At 37.4% G+C, this 26973-nt stretch overlaps 1 protein-coding gene across 35 annotated transcripts in view; it reads left to right on the forward strand.

Annotated features, from left to right (window-relative positions):
- The window catches only part of Dst (dystonin), a 456427-nt gene that overhangs the window by 326207 nt on the left and 103247 nt on the right, over nucleotides 1–26973 (forward strand). For 27 of the 35 annotated variants that reach the window (XM_087204914.1, XM_087204898.1, XM_087204909.1 and 24 more), the window contains 15 exons: nucleotides 261–494; nucleotides 1718–1870; nucleotides 3148–3381; nucleotides 3820–4077; nucleotides 5804–6349; nucleotides 7380–7556; nucleotides 14406–14529; nucleotides 18247–18455; nucleotides 19072–19389; nucleotides 19845–20011; nucleotides 21689–21845; nucleotides 22682–22808; nucleotides 25021–25083; nucleotides 25702–25943; nucleotides 26784–26913. In XM_087204914.1, the coding sequence (XP_087061040.1) occupies nucleotides 261–494; nucleotides 1718–1870; nucleotides 3148–3381; nucleotides 3820–4077; nucleotides 5804–6349; nucleotides 7380–7556; nucleotides 14406–14529; nucleotides 18247–18455; nucleotides 19072–19389; nucleotides 19845–20011; nucleotides 21689–21845; nucleotides 22682–22808; nucleotides 25021–25083; nucleotides 25702–25943; nucleotides 26784–26913 (3139 nt within the window). The remainder of the gene's footprint in view (nucleotides 1–260; nucleotides 495–1717; nucleotides 1871–3147; nucleotides 3382–3819; nucleotides 4078–5803; nucleotides 6350–7379; nucleotides 7557–14405; nucleotides 14530–18246; nucleotides 18456–19071; nucleotides 19390–19844; nucleotides 20012–21688; nucleotides 21846–22681; nucleotides 22809–25020; nucleotides 25084–25701; nucleotides 25944–26783; nucleotides 26914–26973) is intronic. The other 8 variants (XM_087204925.1, XM_087204923.1, XM_087204924.1 and 5 more) reach the window with 1 other exon arrangement.

Genomic DNA, 26973 nt, shown 5'->3' on the forward strand with positions numbered 1-26973 from the left:
TCTTTGCCTTTTTTCAGTTCCATTTTAAATATGATGTAGCAGGCAAAGATAAAATATTCTTGGAGAAGTTACCTTTTATTTATAATATTAACTACCATTGTATTTTAAAATTACCTGTTTCTAGATGATTGATTTTTGATGACTAATGAATAGAAGTCTTTAAACTTCCAAACCACATTTTTTAAAATGAATATTCTTGTTAATATAACCCTTATCTGTAGCCTTACTCTCATTGCTAACTTGTACCACTTTGTTCACAGACTGTGTTAAAAGACCTTGGGCATACCAAAATGCAGCTGGAGACTACTGCCTTTGATGTGCAGTTCTTCATTTCTGAATATGCACAAGATCTGTCTCCTAACCAAAGCAGACAACTGCTGCGGCTCTTAAATGCAACTCAGAAGTGTTTTCTTGATGTGCAGGCATCAGTAACTATGCAGGTGGAACGTTTAGAGATGCAGTTACAGCTAGAACAAGATCTTGATGATCAGAAGGTTTGCCTTTCTTTGTGGAGTGGGAATTCTTTGTTTTTACTTCTTCAGCATGAAGCCTTCATGTAGCTGCTCGTGGATTATAGGAGTGTTCCAGCAGTCTATAACAATGCCATTTTTATAATGATGCTGTAGTTCAGATGATTTTAATTTTCATGACTCCCTAACACTACTTATTTTAAATGGGACTCATTTTTTTACCCTACAAATATGAAAGATGCATATACTCAGAAATTTCCAGGAATAAATTGAGGGCACATGGCTAAAGAAGGTTAAGAGTAGTATCTTTTTCCTCGAGGAAATGGTTTGGCACAGCAACTCAGCATGGCTTTTGGAACCACATTGCCTGTGTTTGTGTCACCGCTGCCTTCCTCACTGTGTGTAAGACCTGGGGCAAGGCACTTAACCTCCCTTTTCTCACTGGTAAAATGGAGATAATAGCAGTATTTACCTGGTAGTATTGTGAGCACTGATAAAGAAGTTATAAACACTTAGTATCTTGCTAGTATGTGCTAGGGTTTTAGGAAACATGAGCTCTGTTTACTATGTCTATAAGATCAATGATCAATATATGTATTAATAGGAAAATTTTTAGTATATGTGCTGCCGAAGTGAGCACATGTATTAATAGGAAAATGAAAGATGCATGCAAACTGGTTTTAACTCAGTCTTTTAGAAGATACAGTGAATTGCATTACAGTACTGTAACTAATCAAGAATGAGCAAAGAAATGGGAATACAATTAGATACAGTGATTAGGTAAACATTATTGCATGCAATGTTCTTTTATTGTTTCTTGAAGCACCAGGCATTGTCTCTAGCATGATAACCTATATATGCATATCAGTTACGTTAACAAACACATCACGACTAACTTCTCTTTTGGTGTCCTTTTGCAGAATTAATTGTGTGTGTTGCAAGCTTCAAGAGCTTAAGAAAATGGGATGTTTCTTCCTGTTGGTCAGAAGTTCCATCTCTTATACATATGCATGGCCAGTATTCTACTGAGTGACTTTATCCCAGGGATCTCTTTCCTTGTATTTGGGACATGCGCATACTTTCTGTCTCTCTTTGCTCAGTTTGTACCCCCACTGCTATTATGTTTACAGCATACTTAATAAAAGCTTAGTAGAGGAACTTTGGAAAAGTGTTTGCTAATAAAGTGGAGCTATCAGAGGGTGATTTTATGACCACAATTGATGATGTCTGGGTTTTTTCCACTTTAGACCACGGCAGAACATCAACAGGAGTACAAAGAGAAGCTCCAAGGGATATGTGATCTTCTCACTCAAACTGAAAACCGCCTCATCGGTCACCAGGAAGCCTTTGTGATTGGAGATGGCACAGTGGAGTTAAAGAAGTACAAGTCTGAGCAAGAGGTAAACTTGGGCTTTGTATCAGCAGCTCTGTGTTCCCACTAGGTTTGATTACTGTTTGGAGGGCCATTAGGACTACAGAATAACACCAGTAATTCTAGATTTTTTTAGAAGCAAGACACACCTAGTAGTCCTGAGCTGTAAACTTTACACTAAAAGTTAGATTTCCAATTTGAAGCAGGCCGGGTAATTTCCTTGTTTTTCTTAGGATAAGTTATTGAATGGAGGAGATAAAATGGAGATTTGTATGAATTAAAACTGGAACCCATTTAAGGCCAACCTACTCACTTGCAAATCAAGACAAATAGCCGTCGCTTTGGGTTCTTTCTCTCTCTTGTTAGCTTTGTCTTATTCCTTTCATCTTCTTTGAAAATGGAAAAACATAACAAAAACAACAGATGAAGGTATATTTATGTTGATGTCAAGAGAAAGAGCATTCTCACTGTAACCAGATAGTTTTTGGTTCAAATTCCAGGCTTTATATATGGTTAGCTTTATAACTTAATCTTTCCGAGCCTCAGTTTCCTCATTGTTGTGGTTTCGTTGCTACATTATTGTAAAAGTTAAGTAAATATTGTGAATTCAGTCACTAGCACAGTCAGTGTCACACAGTAATGGCTCAATAAACAGAATCTGTTTCAAGTACTTCTTAGAAAAGTTTGAGAACGCTTAACATATGAAGAAAAATATTAAAACTCAAACAGTATAATATAGAGAATGAAAATGCATAATAAAAAAGGGAAAGAATAGAGAAAATTATATATAAAAATTTCATCAATCGATAGTCAGAAAACGTATATGTGTGGAGAAGGGTGAGCTTCCTAATAGCCAAAGCAAAGAAGCAAACATTACATATTATTATTGAGTCTGATGTTTAGAAAAAGAAAGTATCTTCATTCACTGGGGGAACTTTTTTTATCCTGAGTAATAAATGTATATTAAAAATAAATGTTTAAAAACAATAAATAATACTGTGTATTTACAAGTTTTTATAAATGTACTTGTTATATTTGCATATAATATGTACCAAACATGTCTGTATTATCAATGTTTCACAAATTACATTCTAAAAACTGTATTCTTTTCTTAAGCATGAAAATCTCAACCTTTTCTTCAAATAATATTAAATACAACTTCAATAAACCAACTCAGATTAGCATATTTAATATGCTTTTCAAACTACATGGGTTATACTCTGCTTATTCCCTCTTTTAGAATTACAACTATGAGAGCTATATAGGTAATAATTTAACAGTATTTTTTTTCTTTTGTGTCTTAAGGAATTACAGAAAGATATGCAAGGAAGTGCACAAGCATTGGCAGAAATTGTAAAAAATACAGAAAACTTCTTAAAAGAGAATGGTGAAAAGCTATCACAAGAAGATAAGGCTTTGATTGAACAAAAACTTAGTGAAGCAAAGATAAAGTATGAGCAGCTTAATTTGAAGGCCGAACAGTCAAAGAAGGAGCTGGATAAAGTTGTGAAGACAGCAATCAAGGAAGAAACGGAAAAGGTCCTTATTCAAATGCGTGGTACATTACTGCTTTGTCAGAAATGATTAATATAATAGCCGGTTGGTTTTTTTTAAGTGTATCAGGTGGTAATGAGTGATAATTAGCCCCCAAACTAGAATTCTTAGATTCTAGGTGTGTAATTGACCAAATACTATGAAAGGTTTGGTGAAATGTCTTTCTTAACTTTTTCCTAAAATTGAGATAGGATTGTGAAATATATGATAACTCATCAGTTACAGTTAAAACTTTGGAATGTACACGATTTTTAAGAGCAGTGAATATATCAGAGTAACTGTTGCTTCAAGGTTTAATTTTACTGTGTTACAGTTTCAGTGCATGTCAGTTTTCACAGTTGAAAGTTACTCAGATTTTACTTTTGGAGTGTCTTTATACCTCAGCCTTCATTCTTAAAACCTGATGTAAATATTCCTGTCTAGGTTGCAGCTGTGAAGCAGCTGGAAGAGAGCAAAACCAAAATAGAAAACCTTTTGGACTGGTTGTCAAACGTTGACAAAAACTCAGGGATAAAACACAAACAGGTCATTGAACAGAATGGGACCCATTTTGATGAAGGCGATGGCAAGTCAGTGATTGGAGAAGAAGACGAAGTTAACGGTAACCTGTTGGCTGCTGATGTTGATGTGCACCTTGGGGTCACTGAGGAGAATTTGAACCAGCAATACCAGAAGATTAAGGTATGTTGTTTCAACATGGTGATACGGTCAAATTCTATTTCCAGGTCAGCAAAAGATAGAAACGACTTAGCTCATACCAAGTCACAGTGACCACAGAGAATAAAGTCCTTTTTGTCCTAGGTTGTCATTATGTCAAATATAACGTATTACAGGATTTCCAAGCAAGTAAAAAAAAAAAAGAGAAATAAAATACTGGCTATGGCATTGTCTGTGTAACTGAAACCATATTATAAGAAATGAATAAAAAGTCATAGTCATAGTTAACATTTATACAGCAGTGACAGTGGGCCAGGGACTCTTAGATCTTTCTGTCTATTCTCATTTAGCTCTGCTAGTTATACCTTGAGGTTTTTATTTTCATTTTACAGGAAAACTATAACTTACAGAACTAAAATAGCTTGCCCTAGTTATACCTGGGGATATCAGTTTGGATTTGAACTTGGCCATATGCATGGTTGCTCTGCTGCATCTCATTCTTGTTTACCAAGTGCCTTGCTACACTGCACTAGGCTCAAACCCTTTCTGAGCTCAGTTCCTCTAGACAGTGCAGTCTCTTGGTGAGAAGAGACATAAAAGCCCTTCAAAAAACTCCCTGCATGGTGGAAATTAAAACTATTATTAATGCTCCTATAGTAGCAAAGGCAGGTTTTGAAGAAACATTTTTAAAGTGTCATACAATTAATCATTTTACCTCAGTGTTTCCCTTTGGGTGACTGAACTCTAGGAACTTTTGCAGTTCTATTTTCCTCCAGCTCTTCCTTTTTCAATCTTTGGGATAGGGTGCACTCTGTGAGGTTTGTATAGAAAATATAAATTAAGCCAGGAGAAGAGCAGGAGTGTCATGGTTTCAAGAAACTGATATAGGACCTTATTAGAATTGTCTCTTAAATGGAAGATTTGATGAATTCCTAAAGGCAGTTTATGAGTCAGTTACAGAAACATTAAGAAAAGTTAGTAATCTGACAAAAGTATCAGTAAGTGAACCAAACATAAAGATGTCACATAGAACAGCTCTTATTTCAGTCTACAATATGACATTTCCCTCTGATCTTTGGACCTCAAAGAATATAAGAATCTGGCAGTATGGAGGAGTCCTCACCTGCTGGTTGAGTAGAGCAGTGGCCAATGGCCTGCACCAGGATCTCCAGCCTTCTGCAGTTGTGACATGGCCCAGGCCAGCCCTTCTCCAGCTATTGAAGGACTGGTTAGATAGTTTATTAGATATTCTAGATCTAGTTATGTGCAAAGCCCTTCTGGAGAGTAGCATATGAATATAATTCAGATACCAAAGATGTAGTCTGTGGGGTAAGAGTTATTTATCATATGGTTGGCATTGTTGCAGAGAGTGAGGATACAAATTTTAGGAGTCTGCTCTCAGTGGACTAATTGGGGACTAATTAGAAGTAAGGCCATCTTATAGCAGTGCCTCTGAGTCCCTTGACCTTCAAAGCAGACAGGTTGTTTTAGCTCTGCTCTTTGGGATAGCACAATTCTAGGCACTTGCCATTTCCCAGTGAGCAAGATTAATTCCCCATCCCAGTGCTTCTGTACGGGGGCCGGGGGTTGAGGATGACATAGACAAAAGCTAAGTTGCATGTTGTGTTAGAAGTGGGTGGAGAGGCAAGTTGGAGCCCTGTAGGTCACTCATGCCTGGCAGTCCTGAGGCCCTGAGACTGTGGGACCCTCCTGGCAGCATTAAAGCTGTGGTCACTTTGTTCTCACTCAGGCCCAACATGAGCAGATCATCTCCCGGCACCAGGCAGTTATCATAGCCACACAGTCTGCACAAGCGTTGCTTGAGAATCAGGGCCATTATCTCGCTCCTGAGGAGAAAGATAAACTGCAGAAGAACATGAAGGAGCTGAAAGCACATTATGAAACCACACTGGCCGAGTCAGAGAAGAAAATGAAGTTAACACACTCCCTGCAGGAAGAATTAGAAAAGTTTGATGCTGATTATGGCGAGTTTGAGCACTGGCTCCAGCAGTCAGAACAAGAACTTGAAAATTTGGAGGCAGGTGTGGATGATTTCAGTGGCTTACTGACCAAGCTGAACAGACAGAAGAGCTTCTCAGAAGATGTTATTTCTCACAAAGGCGACTTGAGGTTCATCACCATTTCTGGAAACAGGGTGTTAGAAGCTGCCAAATCTTGCAGTAAGAGAGATGGCAACAAGGTTGACAAGGATAATGTTGACACTTCTGCAACTCACAGAGAAGTCCAGAGCAAGCTAGATCATGCTACGGATTGCTTTAGGTCTCTCTACTCCAAGGTAAATTTATTATATTCTTTCAAGAGGAAAGTCAATATGTGATTATAGTTTGCACTGTGTTCTCTGAACTTCTGTTTTTGACTTAGAAGCAGGAAACCTAAAAACCTTTACATCTACTTTACTTTTGAAAAATGTATTTAAAGATTAGGAGCTTAAAAGTATTTCCTTTGAGATTGATTCCAGGAAGCCCTAGCACAACTCCAATATCCATTTGACCACCAGATGGCAATTATGTCTTGACCAGTGCTGGAACAGCCTGCCTATGTTGGGACCTGAAGTTTCATCTCAGATAATTCTCTTCACATAAACATATAAGACTGTCCTACAGGTCTACTTCATCATCAGTGTATTACTTTCATACTTAGTGACTAACAGACTTTTTGGTTCTTTTAAATCTCTAAACAAGTAAAAAAAAATTAGAAAAAATACTTAAGAACCCAAGCTGCATAGACTTACCAAGCTGCATAAATTATTTAAAGAGCATCATTGACTCTGACTTTGCTTAATTTTAATGCAAACTGTTTGTCTTCTGTATTAATCAATCTTGTGCAACACATGAAAATGATTTATTAAACACCTTATAGATCTCTGCACCCAGGGAATAAAACCCAGGGAATCTGATGTGAGATATCTTTATCTTTCATTCTTTCTTTTCTTTTCTTTTTTTTTTTTTTTTTTTTGAGACAGGGTCTCACTGTGTAGTTCAGGCTGGCCTCAAACTCAGGCAATCCTCCTGCCTCAACCCCCCAAGTGCTGGGATTACAGGCATGCGCCACCACGCCCACCTCTTCCATTCTTGGTTAAGGCTCAGTCCTTATAAATACTCTTTTGAGTTGATGTAAATCTAGAACTATATCCTCATTTTTGTGGTTACTTTTTTACTTTCTCATATAAGGTAAAAATCTGAGCCCTACAACTTTGGTTGAAGTCTCTTTTTTTCCAAGTTCCATAATTCACAGATCTTAGGGTAATTTTACACACAACAAAGCAGGGATTTAATCTACGTTGCCTCCTTTCTTTTGTTTTTTAGTGTAATATTCTTGGAAATAATCTTAAAGACTTGGTGGATAAATATCAACACTACGAGGATGCTTCCTGTGGACTTCTATCTGCGCTTCAGGTTTCGGAGGCCCTGGCCAACAAACACTTATTTGAACCTATTGCTGTGGACCCCCAAAATCTGCAGAGGCAGTTAGAAGAGACTAAGGTAAAAAGAAAAAAAAAGAGAGAGAGAGAAAGAGAGATTTAGTCCTTCATGAATATTGAAAGACTTTGGTTTCCCATACTTTGTGACAGTTTTACCTAAAGAACAAAGGGTGGAAAGAGCATCCTTCTCCCTGCACAGGGAGTTGTGACTTTGCTTCACCAGTTTTTCCTGCTGTTTAGCTGATTTGACATTACTGTTACACCTTACTACCTACATTTCACTACTCCTCTCCTTGCATTTAATCTTACTCAGTTTTTCCTCTTCATTATAATTATGCTCTGTGAGAGCAGATAGTTTTGTCTGTTTTATTCATTGCTACATTCCTAGCACTTACACTTTTACATGGCCCAAAGAGGTTACTCATTAAATATTTGTTCAAGAATTGACAAGTGGTAGGGAAGACAAGATGTCTCTGTAATATTCAGAATTTCTACAGGCCAAGATTGGGGTGCCTATTGAGTGTCCTTATGATTCATAGAAGTACAAAGATTACAAAGTACTTTGATTATTACCTGGCATAGTTCTCAAGTCTGCCTGTGTACTGAAAGTATAGCTACAGTGGTAGACTGTTTGCCTACCATGTTAGACTCCGAATCCAGTCTCCAGCACTCACCTTTTCAGAAATGCTTGATATCATAACTGCATGATTAAGAGAGTCTGAGTTATACTCATAGTGGTGGAGAAAGTCTCTTATTTTTTTAAATATATTTTAAAATTCTTACACGATGGCAGATCAATATGAGCATAATTTTGATTTTGAAAGTTTCATTTCTATTTCTGTTACGTTTTCTTTTAGATTTTTTTAAAAAATTTATATATTAATTGGTACATTTTAGGTATACAGTACATTTACATTTATCATTGGGTGTTTGAACCTGAACATGATGTATCTTAGTTCTTATTTTTTTCCCCATTACCTGTGCACCCTTCACCCTCACCACCCTCCCCTATTTACATAGACTTTGTTTCCTTTTTTTTTCTTTCTCATAATTTTTCCTTTCCTTTCTTCCCTTTCCCCTTCCCCTCCCGCCACCCTGTTTTCTTTTAGCTTATTGTCACCGTGAATAGAAAGTAAATGGAATATTGCCATTTTAAAAACTGCCTTTTAGAATTTAGTTGCCTGATAGTTATAGAGTAAAAAAAAATCATCATTGTGCTATCAACAAGGAAAACAAGTACCTTACTGGTTGAGTTTAAAGTTAGGTGTTGTGCAAGTCCAGTGCTATCTGTCTGGAAGAAGGCTGTTTTAGTCACTCTCCATGTTGTTAGGACAAAGTACCTGACACCTGACACCACAACTTAAGGAAAGAGAGGTTTATTTTGGCTCGTGTTTCAGTCCATAGTTGGATGGCATGGCAGAGGGGTGTGGTGGAAGAGAGCTGCAGTGGACAAGAAGCTTAGTCAGGGGAGAGAGACAGCCTTCTAGGTTATGCTCACAATGATCCACCTCATCAGGCCAGATCCCACCTCCTAACAGCAAGTCAGTTATACTGCCCCATAATCCAGTCACCTTCCAAAAGCCAGCCTTTAAGCACCTGTGGCTTTGGGGGGTGGGGTGGGCATATAGATGGAAAGCATAACTGAAGCTAAGTCTAAAGCAAAGTAAATGTGGCAGGTGAGGGCGAAGCAGAGGGAAGGCCGGTGAAGGGGATGGAAGCTGCCTTCCTTACTTTCTCATTGCTGAGACAAAATACTCAACACCTAAATGTAAAAAAGGTAGGTTTATTTTGGCTCACAGTTTTTAGAGCTTTCAGTCCACAGTTGGCTGACTCCAAGGCAGGGTGGCATGGCAGAGGGGCATGGCAGAGGAGAAACAGTTCATGGCAGGTAGAAGACAGCAAAGAAACAAAATAGTGAAGAACAGCAATCGACCACAGCACCCCTTTTTCTATCCATTATATTCTATCCAGACTATACACCCTTAGGGCAGATAGCACTCACACCTGGGGTGGGTCTTCCTATTATCCGAACCCAGAACTTCGCCAAATCAATCAGTGGACTAATTTAGTAATCACACACTCTTAATCCCAGCATCACACATTACATCCAGCCACTTCTGAAAAGCCTCACTGTGACTGTATGGGGCTCTAGAGGAAATCTAGACACTAGCCATTACAGAAGCAAAAGAGGAGAGGAGGGAAGTGGAGTGGGGATGCAAAGGGAGGAGGGTACTGCACCTTCCTAAGCTGGAGAGTTCACCCCACCCTACAGTGGGCACCAGGGAGGTATCCTAGCCCAGGTCAGTATCCCTCAGCTGATGTGGTGTCCCTGGGGCTCTTTCTTTTCAGTGTGCATTTTCTGGCCTGCTTCCTGTTTGTTTTTATTTTCATCCTCTTTTCCACAAGAACAGATATGTGTTAAGTTTTCACTTTTTACTTTATTATGTGTATGTATTTATGTATGTATGGTGAAGGCAGAGGAGATACTGTGATATTGAAGGCCAAGTTTTTGGTAAGGGTTTAACATAATTGTTAAGATTGATTATTTTACATTTAACTAAGCAGTTAATAGTTTTTATATAAAAAAGTCTAAATAATAGAAATAATAGTTTTTAGGTTAGATTGGTGTTGGGGAACAGATTGTATCCTGGATAAAAGTAATCTAATCAGAGCAAAAGCATAAAAAAGTAAAAACCACAAAAGACCACTAAGATCTTTAATTAAATTGATATAAGGATTAATTTTAGAACAGAAACCTTATTTATTCAGTGCTGAAGAAAGCTCCTCTAGTCCTTAGAGAAATACGAAAAGGACAGATCTCAAATGAGAATGAATTCTAATTAAGCAACAGACTAATTTTAAAAATTAAATGTGTAATTAAAGTTATTTCTGGCATATGTATTTATTTTTTTCTCACAGATGTTCTCTGTGTCGTGAGGATAAATTTTTATAGGTATCAGGTAGTCTCCATTTTTTTTACTAACATTTAAAATTATTTTTCTTTTAGTAATATAAACACATGACTATTACAGTAAAACAAGTCTTTCTGTATTTAACATACTAACTTCTACTTATATTCTGGGGATAATCAATGTAATTTTAAGGCACTCAATTACTTGAAACATTTCTGCCCACTAGCATGTTGTTACTAGCATTATTTTATTTTATTTTTTTCTGGCACCAGGGATTGAACTTGGGTCCTTGTGCTTGCGGGGCAGGCGGAACCCCTGAGCTAAATCCCCGGCCCACTAGCATTATTATTTTTAAAAACAAAGCTGTTAGCTGCATTATCAACAGTTTGATACCACTAGGCTAGGATGACACTCAAAATCCTCTTCCAGAGAAATAACTGATAAAACAAGATTTCAGCCTCTTTTAAAAGAGGCTCAGAAGACAAGATTTAGACGTCAGAGACCCCCATGAGGCCTTGTTTTGGAACCAGCTGGGTTCCAGATCATGTTGACTGGCTGTGTCAACCTGAGGCTGCCCTGATCTCTGGGATGATGTTAAGGTGGAAAAGTTCCATGAGCAGGACAAGTACTCATAGCAGGGAGGAGACCAGAGTCATCATCTTGTAGTGTTCCCTGTCAGGGATGCTTCTTCAGTGTTTTAATTTAACTGAAATCTCAGAATGTTGTAGGCATGTATTTGAATGATTTAACTTGTAGTTTTGTTCCAAAATAGTACTATATACACCACTTCCATTAAATTATAACCTGACACATGTTAGGAATAAAAACTGTTAACTCTTGTCTATAATTACAGAAAGCAAAGGCATAAGATATTTTGAGGAAAAGAAGCAAAAAAAGAAATACTTCTTTTGTAATTCATTGCTGAGTGTTAAGATAATAGGCAGGGCCGTTTGGTAGTGGATATTTTTATAGAGCCATGATAACTTTATATCTGTTTAATCATTCAGGAAACATCAGTGTTCTGGGCCCATTTTTAAGTTTTGTGAAGAGATACAGATTTTAAAACCTTGTCGTTGTCCTTAGAGAACTCACATTTACAAAACAGCATGTATGGGTACCCTTAACTTTATTTCCTCTCCTAAATAAATATGCAGTGTGCAGTGTGGCTTGGACTTCAGTTTGGTTATTGGTAAAGTTCATGTGTGTGGGATTTCTTCTACTTTAACTAAACTTCTGGGAGAATTCCCCAAATAGATGCACTCTGATGTTGCTTTTTTGACCTCTGGGTACAGGTGTAGGATCTGGTATTCAGATCTCAGATTCCATGTTGGACATGCTTTGGTGAGTCTTTCAACCTGTGTATACAAGGGCTGCCTGTGTAACATAGTTTTTATATTGTAAAAATTAGTTAAGGAAAAATTTGCCATTAACTAGAGGCATTTATTTTAAGAAATAATAAATAATGCTGAAGTAGAAGATGACCTTTATAGGTTTTATGCTTGATATCTGCATTTGTTATCAATTTACTCATTTATTCCAGAAACTTTTATCAAGGCCTGATACAAGGCAAGCTCAGGCCTAGGCATGGCTATTGAAAGCTGAATGAGATAAATTCCCAGTTCTCAAGAAGGCTGTAGTTTGATAGAGGAGACAGATAAATGCAGTGGTATTCACAGGGTACTTATGGGACCTTCCAGGAGAAGTGCTTAACTCAATTAGGTGAGGCGAGAACTAGGAAAGACTTCCTAGCTGAGTATTAAAGGGTGACTAGGAGCAAGGCTGATGATGGGGGTGAGGTAAGTTGCATGAAAATGTTGGTATGTGGAGATGTGAAGGCATCTGGTCTCAGAAACAGCTGAGACAGCTGTTGGGCATTTCTGGATCAGGAAGTTGATTCAAAGTGAAGGGATAGGTTTCATTTTCATTATAATGTTCTCAAATCTTAGCCTTTATTATGAAGGGAAGCTACTGAACAATTTTAAACAGGGGAGTGATATATGGTCAGAGATGTATTTAATATATTAGGGGCTCTTCTAGGGAAACCACTGGAGGCAGGAACATATTTAAGAGTCCTTTTTTTACTTTCAGTAATCCCCGTAAGAGGTTACAGAGCAGTCTGTTTATATCTCGCAGGTAAAATTTTTCAGGACTGGATGGTTGGGTTTACATGTGGGAAAGATGGTTTAAGAGAAGATAGAGTCTGGGAGTGTCTCATGCTGGGTACATGGGTAATTAGCTAGGGGTCAGCATGATTCTGGGCCCATTTTGACTTCCTTGATGGCATGTGTTGTGCCTCCCTCTCCTCATCACATAAACACAAGGGTTCTCCGGATTCTTCATCATCTCCTCTGATGTTGCTGGGCTTTCTCTGACTTCCACTTCTTTATGTCCAGTTCCTCTTGTGTTCAGAGTTTTCCTCCACTGCCAGTTTTTCTGTATAAAATCTCAAGAGCACTTTGAAATCATGAATTCCATAGTAAGTTCTCCTTTACCCCTAAACGTGCTCTCACTTGTGTGTACAAATTCTGCTGATCATGTGGGCTGGATGGAAAACTTAAGGCTCCTCTCCTTTTCTCCTCTGGCCCTGATTCCCGCCATGTGGAGCAATGCTGACCAGCAGAGCATTTGGAAATGTCCTGTTTGTTCTCTCTGGTTTGGTGGCCATTCATCACTGGAAGCTACTTAGCACTTGAAGTGTGGCTGATGCAACTGAGAAATTTTTTCTGCAATTTTTTTTTTTTTTTTTTTGTGGTACTGGGAATCAAAGTCAAGACCTTTCACTTGCAAGCCAGGTGCGGTGCCACTGAGCTAAATCCCTGGCCCTTTTTATGTAATTTAATTTCAATTTAAAAGTCATATGTATTTATTTTGTGGCTACTGTGATGGGCAGCACAGCTTTAGGTAACATGACCGAGTCCATGGGACTTCCTAGCTCTGTACCTAACTCCACTTTCTCTGCCAAGCAGCCTGGAGAGGGGAACTGTTCTCAGTCCTCAGGAGCCCTCCTTGGTCGTTACTGCTAAGGTTCCTCCTAGCTGGATTCTCTTCCTCATTCCTTTCCCCCGAATTTTTCCCATGCATTGCTACAAATTTGGCCTTCCTGTAGATCGGTCCCTAACACATACTCACTCCTTATTCAAAGCCTTGAATAGTTTTCCACTGCTACCAGATAAAATGTAAACTGCTTAGCCTGACATTTAAGGCCTTTCCACCTGTTTCCATTTATTCACCATATATATCCTTAAGATGAATAAGGCTCTTCTCCTGAGATATTTCTGTCCTCATATTTGTGCCTTTGTTCTCCCTCTCCCACTCTACAGGCCCAGATCCACACTTTCTTCAGGACCTCACTGTGGCACCACTATGGTGGTGGCCTTCGTTTCTCTCTGATTGCCCTTCCTCTCAACATCCAGTAATGGGTTTACTTACTCACCTTTGATGCTTAACACTTTCTGCCAGAGGGCATAAGATTCCTGTCTGTTTAATTTTTGTATTTTCACTGAATGTAGCAAAGCTTTTGGAGATTTGTAAGATATCTAGTAGCTTTTATTGAATTCACAGAAGTAAATATGACTCAGTATGAAGTCAGGACCTACTGATGGAAGAAATCCTTAATTATCTCTTTACCTGGAGTCAGAAATGGTCTCCGAGGTTTTCTGTGTTTGATTTGGCTTTGGTGGTAGTGAGGGTGCATAAGTAGGGAACTTAGGCTAAATGAGGGGGGCTGTAAGGTCAAGGACCAGGAAAATTATTCTGAACCTACACTCAGCAGTTTATTTCAAGACTGAATTTGTATTATCCAGACTGGTTGATGCTTCTCTGGCTAATGCTGCATTATAATGATCTCATTCTGAGAACTACAGAGAAAGTTCATATGATGAAAGTTTTTATAATGGAAAATTGACTCTGGCTAGTTTATTTTATTGTAGATCATTTTTTTCCATATTGAAATCTATTTAGTCCTCTCACATATAATTGAAAAACATTTAATCCCATAGGCTCTACAAGGACAGATATCAAGTCAGCAGGTTGCTGTAGAGAAACTGAAAAAAGCAGTGGAAGTGCTTTTAGATGCCAGAGGGTCCTTACTTCCAGCCAAGAATGACATCCAGAAAACACTGGGTAAGATATTTAGTGTTTTTGTTTCCTGCCTGACAGGTAAATTCTAAATATTCTAATAGTTGTATAGAAAATCACAGTTAGATGTTATATTATTTGTGATCTTTCTCTGTGAAATGGTGATGCTGAATGTTGAAGTCATTGTATATTGGTATGCGTGCCTGTGGGAAATTATAATTTCTATAGCAGATGACTACTATTTCACCCCAAATAGATAGTGAATTAAAATCTAAGTAGAAATTTTTTATGAACAGAAAGATGAAAACTTCTGTTCATTGATCTAAAGTCATTCTCTAGGAGGGAAATCCTATTTTCATTATTTTTTTTTTTTTTTTTTCCTTTTGGTACCAGAGATCGAGCTCAGGACCTTGGGTTTGCGAGGCAGGAGGCAGCACCACTGAGCTAAATCCCCAGCCCTCTTTTTTTCATTCTTACAGTCTTCCAGACTTTTTTGATCATGTGCCCCTATCAGTAACTTCAACTTGCCCCCATACATGCACATGTACTTACGAATTATATGCACATGTTACCATATTATCATATCATGTGCATTATAATTATAAAATGCAAAAGCATTTTATAATTATAAAAAAGGAATTATAAGGTATATGAAAGTATGGATGGAAATTGTAACATTGTATTCCTCTACCTCAGTGCATCGTCTTGTAATCCACATTGGAGACTACAGCTCTAGGGAGGTGGATTTGAAGGAGAAAGAAACAGTATCTTAATTATATTTGTGTTGAGGAGACATTTTGACATTGTCTCTATTGTTAATTGTACATAGTTTCATTTTGAGTTGTTTAAATTTCATACGTTACATTAAGACTGGAAAGCTGCTTTCTGGCATCATTTTCTAGGATTATGTGTGAAACTGTATGATAAAGAAGACTTTAGAATCTTTCTGATTTATAAGGAAACCAACAACTTTAAAAAATAACTTTCTTACATTGGATTTTGTTTTGTACTTTATCTAAAATAATTTTAGTCGGTAAAGTCAAGAATTTACTTCAGTGACAGTATTTTTCACCAACAAGTACAGAATACACTTAGTTCAAGCTGCTATAATGAAAATACCATGGATTGGACAGACAAAACAGTAGATATTTATTTCTCAGACTTCCAGAAGCTGGAAGTTCATTGTCAGGGCATTGGTACAGTTAGCTTTCCGGCCAGGGCCTTGTTCCTGGCTTATAGATGACCACTTCCATGCTGTACTGTCACATGGTAGAAAACAGTGGAGAGACACCCTCTCCCTCATGTATAAAGGCCACTAATCTCATTCATGACTGGTCCACCCTCATGACCTGATCACCTCCTGGGAGAGAAGGAAAAGACTAAATGCTTTACCTACTCTCATGTACCACTTAACACCACACGGAACACTTCTGTGACCATGTATGTAGGGGTTTACCCCACACACAAAGCAACTCTCCAGCTGACACCAGCTGGATATCCTAATTCAGTTCATTTCTGAAGCTGTCTACACAGAGATGGCTTCAGATCCCACAGTGCCCCAACAGTTCCCCACTTCAGATGCAACTTACAAGTCACAGTTGGAGACCTGAGCTTAGGCCTAACCAGCTGTAAATTGAGATTCCCCTGACCTGCTCTGTGGATTCAGTTGATTTTCTAGAGCAGCTTACAGAACTCAGAGCAATGTACTTATACTCAGCTCTTTAGTACGAGGATGTTTCAGAGAATACAGATGAACAGCCAAGCAGGAGAGAAGCGTAGGGTGAGATAAGGGAGAAGGGACCACAGCATCCTTGTCTTCTCTGGGTGTGCCACTCTCCAGGAGCCTCCATGGTTCAACTATCAGGGCCCTCCTGGAACCCATCCTTCCAGTGTTTTATTGCAGTTTCACCCCATGGGCATGATTGATTACATCCTTGGCTGTTGGTATCAACTAAATCTTCATGCCCTCTGCCTCCTTGTATTGAGGTCAGTGAGTGGGACTGGAAGTTCCAGTCTTCTAATTACATCATCAGTTGCCCTCACAACTACCCACCATACTGAGGCCACCCAGAAACCTGCCAAAAGTCACCTGTTAGGTAGACAGTTACTCCTGTCATCCAGGAAATTCCAAGAGACTCAAGAGCTGTGTCAGAGACTCCTGTCACTCGAGAAATTACAAAGCTCTTAAAAGCTCTGGATCAGGAACTGGGGTCAAAGACCCAACATCAGAAGAAAAGATTCTTCTGGTGCTTTTTATTGCTCAGGAAATTACAAGAGATTTTAAAACTCTACTTTGGGAACCATGGCCAGAGACTGCATATATACCTATTTCTTATTATATCACCATATAACAATATCCATCTTCCAAAGGCCAGATATCACTTTAGGGGGTAGGTGTCCACATGTGCCTTCAGTCCATAGCAAACAGGAACACTCCAAATGTGCCAATTGCATGAGTATAGCTGACTTTGCTTGGGAAATCAGGTGTCATAGCTAAACATATCACTGATGCCACTGCACAGGCATGGCTCAGTTAGGAGCAACTCACCTGACAGTCTCAAGCTGCAAGTTAGAGCTCTTGAGACTTTCAGTTAGGACTTGAACCTCTACTTGTAGCACCTTGAGGCATATTGAAGGCCTTCTCCCACTCGGCATTCGGCATTCAGGTATTTACCTGGAGAGAGCATTGGGTCCCAAATTGTGTTTTAGTCGGGCCCATGATGATTCCTATCAATCATGTTAACTTATTCTCCAAATTCAGTGAAAATTCATCAAGCTATTTTCTCATGATGTAGTGTTAGGACAGTAAAGGATACTGTTTTGTTGTTTGGATTATATTCCATGACCAAACACAAGTATGTAAGGTATTTCATCTATAAAATTGTTTTGGATCAAAACTATTTCTCAGGCTAAAGTATTCAGAAATAATTGAAAATACTCTTCAGGTTCTTGGACAATAAGTGATAAATAAAATCGCAGTTAAAAAGATTGTTTTCCAGAGGCTGCTGGAAGGGAGTACATTGAAAGCATTGTCCTTTGAACTTCTTGAAAGGATTTTTTATCATCTTAATAATTAGAATTGAAAGTAAAGTTGATCTCATATGAAATAAGTTAGTGTGTTTATTTTCCCTTTTAAGTAAATTTTGAGTATATTTTAAAAGCATAATCTTAGTTTTAAGTAGATTTTCATTGTTCTGTTTTCTTACTTGATTTTCATCTGCCAGTTTTTGTGCATTTTAGTACCTTCCGAGGTTAGGGAGGATAACAAAAGCTTAGCATTCTGTGTACAACAAAGGGAGTAATAATTTTTATATTTAAAAATTAATTCTTGATAAGTTTTTATCACTGTGTAGTCTCTTGAGAATATATTTGTATGAATGTCACTTTCCCCCTAAATAGTTATCAGTAAGTATTGCTAATTTTAAATGTCAGAATGAAACCCAGTATTTATTCCAGAAGTTTGATATTTGGAGTACTCTCTCATTTCTCTGGGACAGTTCAAATATTTATACATCCAAAAATTTCTTTCTAAATGCCATTGATATATTTGTTTTCTAAAATTCCAATTTTTTATTTTCTACTAGATTTGTTTCTTTATTTCTTAGGGTTTTAGATGGTAATCTGATTATGAATTTAGCATTTAAACTTTTTTTCCTTCTCTAATTTTATATGGAAGCTTTATAGTTCACCTTGGTGTATTTTTAAGAAAATGGATGGGGCAAAGAGCCCTTTGTGGTTAACGTTTCCTGCTGTTTGGGCTAGATAACATTGTGGGGAGATACGATGATCTGTCCAAGTCTGTTAATGAGCGAAATGAAAAACTCCAGATAACCCTGACCCGCTCCCTGAGTGTGCAGGATGGCCTGGATGAGATGCTGGACTGGATGGGAAGTGTGGAGAGTTCTGTGAAGGAACAGGATCAGGTGCCTTTGAACTCTGCTGCACTTCAGGATCTCATCAGCAGAAATATTGTAAGTAATACTTTAAAAAGAAAAAAACTTCCATTTAACAGTTTTTTAAAAAAAGTTTTGTAAACACCAAGGATAGGTAGATTTAGGATAAATTTAAGGTTATAAGGAAAAGCTGTTTACTGAATAGAGCAGTATGAAAAGTACAAACATAAATGTGTATGATTTGTTCCATGGTGGAGCCTAGGAGGGCTTTGTCTACTTGTCATGAGTATCGTTCCTTGTGGAGAGCTTATCATACATGAAGTCTTATCTTATTATGCTGTAGCCAGCTGCACAGGAAGCTTATCTGATAAAATGTGTCAGATCAATCTTATTGTTTTGCCTTCTAAAAATTAGGACCATGCCTAATACCCAGGCTCCATTAGATCTGAGGGTTGCCGAGTAGCAGCAGCCCCCTGCCTCTTTGCACAACTAGCTAGCTGTTCTCCACTCTCCCTCAAAGAGATTTGAATGGGACTCCTCAAGAGACAAATCAAAGTTGTCCTTCAATTCCAACTGTTAACCTTTTTAATCACAAGTGTTTCAAGCTTACGTTGTTATGAATAATAGTTTTTAAAACACTGCCAATATTTGTAAATATCATTATAAAATTTATGCAATATTTGGTTTATTTCAGATGTTGGAACAGGATATTGCAGGTCGTCAGAGCAGTATAAATGCCATGAATGAAAAAGTGAAGCAATTTATGGAAACTACAGACCCATCCACTGCTTCCTCACTGCAGGCTAAAATGAAGGACCTGTCTGTTCGGTTTTCAGAAGCCAGTCAGAAACACAAAGAAAAACTTGCCAAAATGGAAGAGCTGAAAACCAAAGTAGAAATGTTTGAAAGCCTCTCAGAAATGCTACAGACATTTTTAGAAACAAAAACTCAGGCTCTTACTGAGGTAGATGTGCCAGGAAAAGATGTCACTGAATTGTCTCAGTATATGCAGGCAAGTCTTCTTAGTACTTCTGAAGCTGAGCTTAATTAATCAATAATTAAGACAAACTCATACATTGACTGGCAGAATTATATTAGCAGTTGTCATTTTGATTGCTTATAGATTAATAAAGATGGATGTTTTCCTCCTTTGGAAATCTCAGACCCTTCTCCTTTACCTTTGCCTATTGAATAGAAATAAATACTAGTTATCATAGATGTTATAAACACTATCTTATATGCCAGAACCCACCGAGAGTCAAAATACAGAGTGTATTTTAAAATAAAATAAAATTAACTGTGTTCTTTTTCAGATAACCTATCTGCATGTTTATTATATCTCGTGTTAACTATAGCATGACATTCCTCTGTGAAGTTCTCAACAGAGCCATTCTAGTCCCATACATACCTATGGGTCCTTAGACAATATAGCAGCATTTATACTTACTAAATCTAAATGCTTTGTAGGAATCAACTTCTGAATTCTTAGAACACAAGAAAGATCTTGAAGCTTTACATAATCTCTTGATGGAGATATCCAGCCAAGGCTTACCAGGTGATAAAGCTCTGGTTTTTGAAAAAACAAATAATTTGTCTAAGAAATTCAAAGAAATGGAGGATACCATCAAAGAAAAGTAAGCACCACTTTAAAAACTGCATTTTATTCCTCTTGATACTAATTAGATGAATGATTTGTATTTACTTATATTGATAACTGAAGAAAATTTGGAAACCTGAGAATAAATATTGGGTTACTTTAGTGTTTTCATATTTTGATAATTTTTTCTATAAACATTAAGTACGTTATTTGCAAAAACATTAAGGAGGAAAACTCAGTGTTTTTCCATAAAAGTGGAAAACATTACGCAAGAAAAATGGAGGTGATAGTGTATCACTGAAAACAGTTTGAACTCACTGTAGGTTCTGAAACCTTCGGCAAATATCACGTTTTTATTTGCAAAGATGAAAAATAACCTTGAAAGACAGTGCACGGTTCTTTGCTTTCTGGACCATTTCAGAAGCTATGCATAATTTCATTATGGCCATTTCTTAATAGCCTTTTTTTGTTTAGCAGTTTACTTTTTAAAGATTAGATGAACCACAAGACCATGAAAAAACAAAAGAATGAACCTGACTTGAACTAACAAGCTGCACAGGGATAAGCCTTGTAACTGAGCTTTTTGCATCTCTGATCTTGGATCGGTTTAGCATACATAACTGGTTTTGCTAAAGCTCCTATGGAAGAACCCCTAAAAGATAGAAAAGAGCAGTTTCCTTTTCAGCTACCTAATTTATTTGGAATTCTCTAGAACTTTTAGATGTTATTTATACTGCTCATACAGCTATGTTTTTATCATGTCATACGATACTTAATTCACACTTCACTGAAGAAATGTTCTTGGTTTTCTGGTAATCTTTAGGTTATGTATTCTTTCAAGTGGGTCCAACTTTAAAACCATGAACTCATTAGTAAATCATTTAGCTCCAGTGCACTTTTGTCTGCCAAAGGGCCATACACTTGGGGGGGGGGGTGTGCACGCAGGTTATGCGTGTGTGTGTCATTCACATGCCACATGGAGCTGTTCCCACAGTGCATGTTCTGGGCTTGTATGCTCTTTCATGGTGCTGAGCACACAGAGGGATCCACATAATTCACTGTGAAGCTTCCTGAGTCCACGAGTGAGGCTCCCACTAGAACTCTGATTTAGCTCCCTGAAGCACTGTTTAACCCATCCAACATGACTGTAGGGCAGGGCAGAAAACACTAGGTGGCACTATGTGTTCCTTTTGTGGGAGATTTGTAACTGCTTCTTTGCATGCTGGCCTTGAATATCATATAACATGGAGAGAACAAAGCTCACTGAATCTAAGTAATGTTAAAACTATGTAGTCTTAGAATTTATGTAGCATTTGAAAGTGCTATTACATATGGGTTACAGAGTTTTTGACTATTGTCTTTACTTTGAGGAATACTTATTTAGCTCATTTCACTTGCCACTTATAAAAACTTTCCTCCTGTATCAAAGGGTGATACTTTGCATGGAGGGTGCTTTTCAATATTAAGCCCAATATGGGAATAAAAATTATTGATTAAGCCAGGCATGGTGGCACATACCTGTAATCCTAGCATTCAAGAGGCTTAGGCAGGAAGATCACCGTGAGTTCAAGGGCAGCCTGAACTACAAAGTGAGACCCTGTCTCAAAAAAACAAAAACAAAAACAAAAACAAATAAAAAACAATTATTGATTAGTAATTCATCCTTTGGAACTTCTTTTGTGGCTTATATTTTGGTATGATTTTTTTTAACTAGAAAAGAAGCTGCAACTTCTTGTCAAGAACAACTGGAAGCTTTCCAAGTCCTTGTGAAATCACTGAAGTCATGGATAAAAGAAACAACAGAGCAGGTTCCCATTTTGCAGCCTTCCTTTGGTGCAGAAGATTTAGGAAAATCTCTGGAAGAAACAAAGGTGACTCATTAAATCTGATACTGACTTTTATTTGCCTGTAATGAAAGGTAGTTTTCTGTGATATAAAATCATGTAATTTGGGCCTCATATATGCGCTGTAGATTTTCATGATTTTTGGAAATGATAACATGTACTTAAACATCCTTTTGAGGAAGGGTATAAATACTTTCAGTTAGTTTTCGTTCTTTTAAAGGCATATTACTGAGTTACTAAGTGTTCTAGTATCCAGGTTTCCTTCTCTGTTAAACCTCTACTTACAGTCATTTTTGATACCATTTCTCACAACAGAATTTGACTCTAGGTTGGGTAAATCACCTTAATAATATTGAAGTTATTTGAGTCTCCTGTACAAATAGACCGTGAGTCTTTTGTCATCTGACTCCACATTGTTAAAAATTATAATCACTTAAGACAGGTTTTCATTTCCAAGTTTGTGGAAGTAGGCATTTTTAAAAATTCACTGAAATTTTGATGGTGAAAACTCGCTGTGACGTGAAATTCTGAATTCCTGTGTACATCTCCTCTTGCAACGTGGCTGGTCCCACTACAGACCTGCAGTTGACAGTTACTTAGGAACCTGTGGCAGCAGGGCACAGCCTCATCCCACCATGGCTGGGAGCAGAGTGCAGAATGGCCCCGTCCCCTTCTCACTGCTGACGGTGTTGACAGTGACCTGGGCCATGGGGGCAGGTGAAGATGGTACTTTTCTTTTCCATTAAATCCCTCACAAAAAGAGTCCCCAGTTGTTAAAATATGCTTTAAAATATGTTTAAGAAATTGAATTCTGATTTACATCTTTGATATTAAGACTGAAAAATGTGTTTTTATATCTCAAGAAATTACAAGAAAAGTGGAGTTTAAAAACACCAGAGATTCAGAAAGTAAACAACAGTGGCATCTCACTGTGTAACCTCATAAGTGCTGTGACCACCCCTGCAAAGGCAATAGCAGCAGTTAAATCAGGTATGCACTTTATTTACAGTAGAGCTATAAGAATTGGGGCTACTTATGTTTATTTTTGTGTTACTTTTTATATTATACGCAGAAAGTTACCTCAGAAATACAAGGTAAAAGTGACAGGACAAGAAAGATGATATTTTCTAAACACACTAAAACTTGTCATGGAAAAGTATCTGTACTAATCCCTTCAATCCCTGCCATGTTTCATTTTATTAAATACTATATTAAAAATATTTCCAAAGTAATACGTAAGAATAGGGAGCGTTATTTTGGGAAAGGGGACTAAGCATTCTAATTTCTTCTTTTTCCCTGGAGCTATTGATACCCTATTTGAAGTATTTCTATTCACACAATATTTAACAATAAAAAAAATGAATCTATTCTCTTGGGAATAAAGTGATAGAAGGAAGTAGGCTCTGTTTACAGGGTGGAGCTCTCATTTCATTCCTGGCAGCTTTATATTCTGTACTCTGTTCCAAAGAAAGCAGTTCTCTGTGTGTCACTGGCACCTCTCTCTCACCGTCTCAGTTGTGGTTGAGCCACTCTTCTGAACAAAAGGGGAGGGGAGGGTGTAAATATTGATTCTGAATGTAGGTAAGTCATAGGAATAGTTTTTAGTTTAAAACATATTGCATCAAGATTTAAAAAAAAAAAAATAGGCAGAAGGCGATCACACACGTTGATTCAGAGTTTCTGCGTGCCCACTGTGGTTTATCTAGGCCGACCAGGCTCCAGCTATTCCTGTTGTCACACTGATGTTCCAGCGGGGCCTTTCTCCACCAGCCACTTATTCCACTCTACTAATCCTCTGTTGGGAATGCCCATATTGTACGTGCTGTGTAGACCTCTGCTCTCTCTCCTAATCAGATTTCCTGAAATGTCAAGTTTGTGTGTTTTTTCCTAAAGAAAAGGAATTCTTTTGTTTTATCTTAGTTTAGTTCCTCATGTCCTATATATATATATATATATATATATATATATATATATATATATATATATATATATTTGAGTCTTAGTTACTCTCAGGTAGGGTAGGAATTAGCCACAGGTTATTTTCACTTTTTACTTCCTTACCAGTGTACACTGTGTGTAACTTTTTTAAAGAGACAGAACTCAAGATTCAAATTAAATGTTTCTATTTGTTTCACTTTGTTCTTGTGTGGTAAATTTGAGAAATGGTCTTTGTGTTTTGGATAGGTGGCTAATGGATACTAGTATGAGAAAGTACAGTTTTTAAAAAATATCTGATTCTAGAAAGGTGCCAATGCTAGAGGGTTCTAAAATGAAAGAGAAATACTGTAATAGTTGCTACCCACTGAGTAGTTCCTGTTTGTTCACAGTAGGTAAACTATCTTTAGTCCCCACAGTACCCTTACCAGTTAGGTGTTGTTATCCCTCCAGGTTGGTTGATGAGTTTGTCCAAGCCCATAGCTAGTAGGGCTGGGATTTTAATTCAGATACTCGGACTGCAAAACTCAAGACACCTGAACCACTGTGCTCACTCTGGGTTTTGTTTTATTTTTAGCTTTTCTGTCCTGCCTTTTAAAATCATTCTGCCAGGCTGGGGATTTAGCTCAGTAGTTCCGGTGCCTGCCGTGCAAGGGCAAGGTCCCAAGTTCGATCCCCAGTACCAAAAAAAAAAATTAAAATAAATAAATAAAATCATTCGGCCTTCACGAAGCCTGTGACAACACTGTGTGGCTTCCCAGGCCATGTTCAGTCCTTGGGTAAAACAGGTGCTCTTTGCTCACCTGTCATCATGCTTCCTTCAACACCATGTATTCCAAGCACCTTCTGAACTCAGGAATTTTATTAAGATAACTTTAGCTATAGAGCAACTTTATCAGGAAATTGTTGTGAATATTTAATGACTAATTTATTTAATACAAATGGGTAGAAGTCTAGTATTTAAAAGATGATCATTTTGTACTTTAAGAATTAAATTTATAGGGCTGGGAATATAGCCTGGTGGTAGAGCACTTTGCTAGCATGTACAAGACAGTGGGTTGGTTCAATCCCCAGAACCCACCCCCAGAATACATTTTATGTAGAAGAGAAGATACGAGGGCCTTCATTTGAAGTTGAAATAATATTTTACATTTTCAAGTAGAAACATTTTTAAATGATTACTGTTTATAGTGTTTGATTTAATGACATGCTGTTAATGTATAGATATTCTTGGAAAATAATTAATTTGGTGTTCATATTTTTGCAGGTGGAGTAATATTAAATGGTGAAGGGACAGACACAAATACACAGGATTTTTTGACAAGTAAAGGTGAATAGTCATTTTAAATGATTATTAATGGTAGCATGAGTTTTTTGAGAAATTCTAAGCAGCTGTATTAAAAAGTTAAAGCATATAATACACATAGTCACAATCTTCATAAATATATTTATGTAACTTTCTATAAAAATTATTCATCTGAAATTAGTGAAATCCAGTATTTTAATTTGGCACTTTTTTTTTTTTGGTACCAGGGATCGAACTTGGGACCTTGCACTTGCGAGGCAGGTGGTGGAACCACTGAGCTAAATCCCTGACTCTTGCCAGTGGTTTTGTTTGCTCCTTTTTAGTTTGAGATACATTGTCCTTTGGAATAATGTCTTTTTGAGCTAATTTGTTGAATTTGGTGCCAGAGGAATACATTTTATTATTTGAATATTTTATTCTATTCAAAATGCCTTTTTAAATTTCACTTGTATGTTCCTGAATTGTTATTAAATAGCATTATAAGATGAACTAACCTTTTAGTTCTAAAAAGTCTGTGATATATCATAGTGAGCTTACAAGTGACAAAATGAAAGGGAATATCATGTAAAACAGACTTTTATTTCTAGACCTTTACTCCCAATACTCAGACATATGTCAGCATAATTATTTTCTCACTCCTAGGTTTAACATCCATTAAAAAGGATATGACTGACATAAGTCATGGTTATGAAGATCTTGGCCTCTTACTCAAGGACAAAATAGCTGAACTGAATACTAAACTCTTCAAATTGCAGAAGGCTCAGGAAGAATCAAGTGCAATGATGCAGTGGTTACAGAAAATGAACATGACTGCGACAAAATGGCATCAGACACCAACACCTGCTGACACTGAAGCTGTGAAGACTCAAGTTGAGCAGAATAAGGTACATCCTGGGGTGCACTCACTGCAGACAGGGAGGAGAACAGATTGACATCTGGAGCTGAGCCCTGGGCTCAGGAGCTCTGCCTGGTTTCTAGATCTATAACCTTCAGCTAATAATTGCACAGTTTTGTTTAATGTGCCTTTCTGTAGAGATTGATGATAATAGTTATCTTTTGTGCACACTGACATACAAAGGCAAGCAAGCTGTTTGGTGTAACTGTGTCACCTTCAAATTGGTATCGGTTTTGGGTACCAGCCAGTCAACTATTGGAAAAATTTTGGACCAGAAATCTCTTCTGACTTGTATAAAATAGGGTAGCTACTGCTTCCCTTTTCATAGTTAGATGATATTTCTTTCTTAGCGCTGTCAAGATTGGGAAAAAGTCTTTCCATAGTGGTAATGATGACAAAAATTTCTACAAATTACTAACGTACATTTATACTCTTTACTGTGTTGTCCACAAAAGGGCTATTCCTTAGTTCTCAAATTCTGGCAGGCTTTAACAGAACTGGTTTTCTTATTAATTGTATAATCTAACTGATGACATCTTAGTTTTTTTCATAATGGTTTACAAATATGAAATTCTTTCTCAGTAATGAGAACAAGAGTCATTACCTCCATAGAGTGTTCCTCTGAGGGATTCCTTTATCCCAGAGTTGGAGACTAGAAGAGACAAGGAAAGGAAAATAATTAACCACTGAATCTGGATTTTTACCCACTTTAGCATTTAACAGTGGATTTTTTCCTCTTTTGGTCATGTTAGAGAAAAAAGTGTATCATAATTGTGTTTTTGTCTTTTGATGTTGGTATTCTAGTATAATTATGTTTTTTCCTTGTTAGTCATTTGAGGCAGAACTGAAGCAAAATGTAAACAAAGTGCAAGAGTTGAAGGACAAACTGACAGAGCTGTTGGAGGAGAACCCAGATATTCCAGAGGCCCCTAAATGGAAACAGATATTGACAGAAATAGGTATGTTATATTTTTCCACCAAATTCCAAACAGAAGCACAATCATTTTTCATTTTTATTA

This window comes from Heterocephalus glaber, unplaced genomic scaffold (assembly GCF_053883595.1).
Source record: "Heterocephalus glaber isolate CG9 unplaced genomic scaffold, H.glaber_assembly_v1.0 deba00000594, whole genome shotgun sequence".
Taxonomy (NCBI): Eukaryota; Metazoa; Chordata; class Mammalia; order Rodentia; family Bathyergidae; genus Heterocephalus; species Heterocephalus glaber.